At 35.7% G+C, this 7,362-nt stretch overlaps 2 protein-coding genes across 2 annotated transcripts; both read right to left on the bottom strand.

The window, feature by feature from the left end:
- Positions 1 to 2,573: 2,573 nt before the first annotated feature.
- LOC138859475 (uncharacterized) lies at positions 2,574 to 6,149 on the bottom strand. The gene is made up of 4 exons (XM_070114892.1): positions 6,011 to 6,149; positions 5,790 to 5,878; positions 4,762 to 5,720; positions 2,574 to 4,680 (listed from the first exon to the last, which is right to left on the bottom strand). Exons 1-4 carry the CDS (start codon positions 6,147 to 6,149, stop codon positions 2,574 to 2,576), a joined length of 3,294 nt encoding a protein of 1,097 aa, XP_069970993.1.
- Positions 2,796 to 7,116, bottom strand: LOC138859434 (uncharacterized). The gene is made up of 2 exons (XM_070114651.1): positions 6,011 to 7,116; positions 2,796 to 2,926 (listed from the first exon to the last, which is right to left on the bottom strand). The coding sequence occupies exon 1, from the start codon at positions 6,786 to 6,788 to the stop codon at positions 6,252 to 6,254; it is 537 nt and encodes a 178-aa protein (XP_069970752.1). The 5' UTR covers positions 6,789 to 7,116; the 3' UTR covers positions 2,796 to 2,926; positions 6,011 to 6,251.
- Positions 7,117 to 7,362: the final 246 nt, after the last annotated feature.

Here is a 7,362-nt window from a genome sequence, read left to right on the forward strand (position 1 = left end):
AATGATAATAGCAATAATGATAATTTTAGAAATAATAATGAAATTAATAATAATCATAATGACAATGATAATTATATTATTTCTATTGCCAAAATTTAAGTTAATTATTGCTATTATTGCCGTAATTATCAAAGTTATCATTATGATTATGATTCTATCATTATTATTGTCATTATCATTTTTTTTCGATTTTTCTCTCAAAAGGCTGTAATACGCTAGATTTTGCCGTTTTTTCGACTTTTGGGATTTTATATGGACTGAATAATAATTATTATCATCATTATTATCAATTACTGTCATTATTTTCATGATTATTATCATTATAGTCATCATCATGATTATCATTATTATTGTCATCATTATTGCAGTTGTAATAATTATTATGCTAATTATTATTGCTATTTTTATCATTATGACTATTTATATAATGATAATAGCAATAATGATAATTATCATTATTATAATTACAATTGTGATTTTATCATTATTATTGTCATTATCAATGTCATTATCATCATAATTATCCTTATTATTGTGAATAATGAAGGAATTATCATGAAAATCATCATAATTACCTGAATTAATGTTAAAATCCTCATAATTACCATTAAAAAGTGAACGTTTCCCTCAGAAGGCTGGATTTTACCGTTTTTTCGACTTTTGGGATTTTATTACTTCTGGCCTTTATTTCATTATAAATGGACTGAATAATACTTATTATCAACATTATTATCATTACTACTATTATTTTCATGATTATCATTATAGTCATTATTATCATGATTATCATTATTATTATCATCATCATTGCCGTTATAATAATTATTGTTCTAATTATTTTTGCTATTTCTATGATTATAACTATTTATATAATGATAATAGCAATAATGATAATTCTAGAAATAATAATGACAATAATAATAACTATAATGACAATGATGTTATTATTATTTCTATTGCCATTATTAATATGAAAATTATTGGAACAGAGTTAATTATTGCTGTAATTATCAAAACTATCATTATAATTATGATTTTATCATTATTGTCATTATCATTGTCATTATCATCATAATTATCATTATTGTCAATAATAAAGGAACTATCATGAAAATCATCATAATTACCTGAGTTAAGGATGAAATCCTCATATTTACCACTAAAAAGCGAAAAAGGTTTTTTTTCGGCGTTTCTCTCAGAAGGCTGTAATACGCTATATTATGCCGTTTTTTTTTTTTTTTTACTTATGGGATTTTAATACTTCTGGCCTTTATTTCATTATAAATGGACTGAATAATAATTATTATCATCATTAATATTACTGTCATTATTTTCATGATTATTAACATTGTAAATGCCAAGTTCTTTTAGTTTCATAGAGATTTACTAATTTTGAGGAAACAAATAAACAATTCGAACCATTAACAAACATATATTCAAAAATAAATATATTTCACAATTTGTAATTGTCCATATTCAATTATAAATACACACAAAAAAATACACATTCTATTAATTTAGTTCAAAGTCCACCAGATTCACACCAGTCCACAATGTTCAGTCTAACGTGTTTCCGAAATCTTGGCCAGGTTGAAGGTGGCCACGTGGACGAATTCTTTTGTTCTTCTAATGATAAATAAATATTTGAAAAAGAAGCCTCCGTGCCTGGCCCTGGACACAAGTAGGTTCTGTTGCCTGTGTTAAAAAAAATACACCTTTGTTTATGTATACAGCTTATACAATTTCACAAAAAAAAAAATAAGTAAAATTCAAAAATAGCACGGGGAAAACACCTCACCTCAAGGCAATGGTCGGGTCGAGTGAGGACCCCCGTACCCACAACCCGAAACCAAGGCTCCCGAGCGAACCTTGATTCGACCAGGATTCGGGCGAAGCATTTAGCTCGCCACGTATTCAGCCGAGCGAAGCAAATTAAGAAAAACATAATATACGAATTTCTTGACATGGCTCCCCCAACAAGTATCTATCCAATGGATAGATACAAACCAATGATACAAAAAAAAAGTCTTTAAATTAGAAACTAAAACCAACTTTCCACTTTAGTCAGTAACCAGACATTCATAACAGTTGGCCCCCCAAAATAATCCGTTTTCTTCTAAAGAAAGGGACCTAGCAGGGAGAAGTAAAACAAATATAGCAGGGAGAAGCTATAAAACGTAAACAAAGAGGCAGCACGCTCTCAGTTTTATTCGTCCTCCAAAATAACTGGTTCACTTCATAATGAGAAGCGAGTATGTGTTGAAATCATATAAGAAACAATCGTCAATATTGTATTACTAAATACAAATCAAATCTTGCTGGTTACTTTAACTTAATCAGTGAATTTTCTACATTTCAGCGAGTGGAACTGTAGTGTAACTCAAAGTACGTGGTGTACACATCAAAGTGAAATAGTTTCAAAACTGCTGATACTACGAACATGAAATAATTTATTTAAAAAAAATCATAAGACAAAATGCTATCAAATTAACTGTGAAACGTGGTAAATTAGAAATTAGTGATTTCTTTCAACAAAACTATATGAAAATGAGAGTTCCAGACTTCAAGTGTAATTAATTTCCGGAACGACTAAGGAGATCCGCTCCAAGATTATCACGCCCTGCAACGTGAACCAAACGGAAGCGATAAGTTTGCAAGCTTAACGACCACCGTAAAAGTCTGTTATTCGACCCCTTGAATTTATTGATATAAATTAATGGCTTGTGATCCACTTCCAGGATAAATTCTTGACCCATTAGGTAATATCTAAATCGGTGGATACCGAACATTATAGCCAAGCCTTCTTTCTCAATAGTTGAGTACCTCTTCTCTCTATCTAATAGTTTCCGACTAGCGTACGCCACAGGAAATGGATGACCATCGACGTACTGTAGAAGAACAGCTCCAAGCCCAACATCTGATGAATCTGTACGTAAGACAAAAGGATGGGAAGCATCAGGTAACTTTAATACGGGTTTTGAAGCTAATGCAACTTTTAACTGTTCAAATACCTTAGTCAATTCGTCCGTCCATTTCAGTGGTTCCCTGACATTTTTACGCAACAAATCAGATAAAGAACTTGTCAGTGAAGCTGCTTGTGGAATAAACATTCTATAGAATGAAATCAAGCCAAGGAAAGATCTTAAGGTCTTCTTTGTGCAAGGAGGAGGTAAATTAAGTATGGCTTCTATTTTATCGAGTTTAGGATGCAAGTAGTTTCCATCAAGAATAAAACCCAAGTACTCAATAGACTTAAAGCCAAATCTGCATTTTGATGGCTTTGCAGTGAGGTTATGTTCACGTAATCTCTTTAACACTGAAACAATTGCATCTTTATGTTCATCCCATGTTTTAGTATGGATGAAAATATTGTCAAAATAGAAGGAAACATTCTTTAAACCAGCCAAAACAATGCGCATAAGGCGGATATAAGTGGCACAAGCATTTACCAACCCGAAAGGCATACGACAAAACTCCATAAGACCCCTATGTGAAGGAAATGCTGTTAAAGGTCTGGCCTTCTCAGAAAGTTTAACTTGATAGTAAGCCTTCGTAAGATCTAATTCAGAGAAGTAATTACATCCTGAAAACTTGTACAAGTCTTCCTCCATAGTACAAGCTGGTTCAGCATGAAAATTAGTTACGGAGTTAACAGCTCGATAATCTATGGCCATACGATAGCTACCATCAGACTTTTTTACCATGACTACAGGAGATGAATGGGGAGATGATGATAGCTCTATAATCCCTTGTTCAAGCAATTGGTCAACTTCATCTTCGAAGTGAGGCTTTAGATGTATAGGAATGGGATAAACCTTAGACTTTATACGCTCTGTGGTGTGAACTTCAATATCATGTTCAAGGGTGTTTGTGCAACCTGGAGTTAATGAAAATACATCTACAAACTCTGCAATTACTGAATCAATATCGGATTTCTGTTCTGCTGAAAGGTCAGAACAAATCTCAGGTTGATCACTCTCAGGCAAGATGGGCTCTTCTCCATCAGAAGTTAGAGGAAAATTGCTATCGCTCAATTCAGTATCTTCAAGAATACAATTCTGGACTATTTGTGGGTTCATTTCAGCATCTATCTTACTTTCCTCTTCCATAACGTTAGGTTGGGAACTTGTTGCTCTCCTATGATACTTCTTAAGAAGGTTAGCATGAAGCAACTTCTGTTTTCCACCTTCACCGATAAGATAATTCACCTTATTTCGACATTCCAGAACAGTATAAGGGCCACTCCAAGACATGAGCAACTTGTTTTGGTTATCAGGGAGGAGAACAAAAACTTCCTCACCTGGACTAAACTTCCTATCCTGAGATTTCAAGTCAAAATAAGATTTGAATTTAGAGGAACTAATCTCAGCATTTTGAGCTGCAATTTTAGCACACTCCTTCAGCTTGTCTTTCAATTCAATCACATATTGAAAGGAAGATCCAACATCATCTCTCATGGTTATGTCTTCCCACAAGTCCCTTAAGACTGAAAGAGGTCCCTGGACTGTCCGTCCATAAAGTAGCTCAAAAGCAGAAAACCCAGTTCGATCGCTAGGAATCTCTCGCATAGCGAATAATGTGGGGACAAGATAACGGTGCCATTCTCGTGGTTTGTCACTACACAATTTCCTTAAGGAGGCTTTTAGTGTTGCATGAAACCTTTCCACCCTTCCATTCCCACTAGGATGATAGGGAGTTGTAAAAAGTGGCTTTACACCCAATAATTTATGCAGTTCGCCCATTAGTTAAGAAACAAATTGCCTTCCTCGATCAGACAAAATTTCCCGAGGAATACCGACCCTTGAAAAGATCACCATAAGGGCTTCAGCTACAGATATTGAATCTATCTCCTTGAGAGGCAATGCTTCTGGAAACCCGGTCGCAAAATCTATCAAAGTTAAAATATAACGGTGACCTTCAGAAGATGGAGGAGAAATCGGTCCTACCAAGTCTATGGAGACACGAGAGAAAGGCTCCGTTAAAATGGGCATGGGTTTTAATGGCACTGATCTTACCCTACCTCTACTTGACATCCTTTGACACTTGTCGCAAGACTTACAAAAGTCTCGGATTTCAGCTCCCATGTTTGGCCAATAGAAATGGTCCCTAATACGCATTTCTGATTTCCGATGGGAGAAATGACCGGCTAAGGGGCTCTCATGACCTACTGCGAGAATGATGGCTCTACATTTACTGGGTACTACCAGAGAAGATTTACCAACTCTTTCACAGTGCTTTGAAACAACACATGTACGGTACAGCAAACCATTTATTTGCTCAAACTTAAACACCGTACCATCACGCATCTTATCATGTTCTTCAGACTTTACTTTTTCCCAAAATTTAGTGAGAGAATGACATTTTGCCTGCAATTTTGCAAAGTCTTCAGGAGTTACTTTAAGAGGCTCGATCTCCAGCAACACTAAAGGGTGAACCCTTTTTACTTTGGAGGATCTAGTCTGAATGGCACAGGAATAGTCAAGAGGGACATTTGAACGTTCAGTTACTTCAGAATCTGGAGATAATTTGGGACTATATACCCCTGGTACATTTCCAATCAGGACGCTACAGAATTTAATTGGTGCTCGCACCACATCAATCCAACCTTTAAAATAGGGACAATTCAGGTAGCATTTAGTTTGGGGGAAGTAATCCACCCGGCCTAAATAATCTTCGATCCCCACCAGATCAGCCCTAGAAAGATCAACATCTGGTAACACCTTGTGAGATACAATAACACATGTGCACCCCGTATCTCTGAGAACTGTGGATACCTAAGCCCCATTCACTGTACCAGCTGTCATGAACTTTGAATTTTCCCTGTCACTTAGACAAAATCCGACTTTGTGAGTTGGAATTGGGTGATATTGCTTGTACGCTAGGGGATTTTTAGGACAGCGAGATCTAATATGTCCAATATCACCACACCCATGACATTTAACAGAAGAAAAATCCCTTCTAAGAGCTGATTGGACTGGAGTTTGGGGCTTTGGAGCCGCACTTCTCTTACCTTGTTCAGATGATTGATATGACCTGGGGTAAGCACTATGAGCAGATGACCAATTATCTGACAGGCTTACCGCATCAGCTAAGGAGGAGACGTTATGCTCCTTTACAAAAACACGCAGATCTGGGGAGATAGAAGACATTAGTTGATCTAACAACATAAAATCACGAAGAGATGCATAATCTTTGTTGATATTATGCGAATCGACCCAATAATCAAACAATCGTCCAAGCCTGATAGCAAACTATTCATATGTTTCACCACTTTTTATTTTAGCAGTCCTAAAATCATTCCTGTAACTGGCGGGAGTTTTACTATAACCCCTTAAGAGAGCTTTCTTTAATAACTGGTAATCGGCTGTTGTTTCTGGAGGCAGCGAGGTGTATATATCAACAGCCTTTCCTATTAACAAACTTCCCAATCTGATAGCATAAGTTTCTTCTTTAAAATTTAACAAGTTAGCAATGCGCTCAAATCTAATTAAGTATGAAGTGATGTCTTCTCCATCTTTAAAAACTGGTAAACTAGGGCGTGAAGCGCCCTCAAAAAGTACAGGATTTAATGAACTATCAGAATTGTTTAACCGAGCCATCTGAAGCTCATGTTCCAGTTTAACTCTTTCTTTCTCTGCCTCTAATTGCTCTTTCTGAAATTCTCTTTCTTTTGCTCTCACCTCCCGTGCAAGTGTCTGTTGACTGATGACATACTGAGCAATATCATTTCCTTTAAGGCCTAGTTCCTCAGCCTGAGCTTTTAAAACATCAAAGTTAAGATCTGCCATTATTACAGAATCAAGAATGTCAAAAACTAAAAAAAACACTTCACTATTGACCGACCGACTCACAAAAATTACTTTACACTTTTAATCAATACTAGAGGAGTTCTTCCTCGCACCTAGCAACACAAAACAAATGTGGTCTCAACAGACCGAACTCACCGACATGACGTCAAAACCAGGACTTTCAGAAGAGTAATCTTCCCCTTAAGAAGATGCACCACACCCTACCTGAAGTCCAACCTATTTCAGAGATTCACCGCCGGGCCCCAAGGACGGCAAACCATAAAGGGGAAACTTTCCCGCAACTTCACATCAAACAAACAACTTCCACGTACTGCCGTACAGCACTGAAAGTATTACAATTGTTAACAAAATATAAAATGTAAAATGGTTCTACTCGAGAACTTGATCCTCAAAACGAGGAAATCATGAATCCTGGCAAGGTCGCCACATGTAAATGCCAAGTTCTTTTAGTTTCATAGAGATTTACTAATTTTGAGGAAACAAATAAACAATTCGAACCATTAACAAACATATATTCAAAAATAAATATATTTCACAATTTGTAATTGTCCAT

Source organism: Penaeus vannamei, chromosome 36 (genome assembly GCF_042767895.1).
Source record: "Penaeus vannamei isolate JL-2024 chromosome 36, ASM4276789v1, whole genome shotgun sequence".
NCBI classification, from domain to species: domain Eukaryota; kingdom Metazoa; phylum Arthropoda; class Malacostraca; order Decapoda; family Penaeidae; genus Penaeus; species Penaeus vannamei.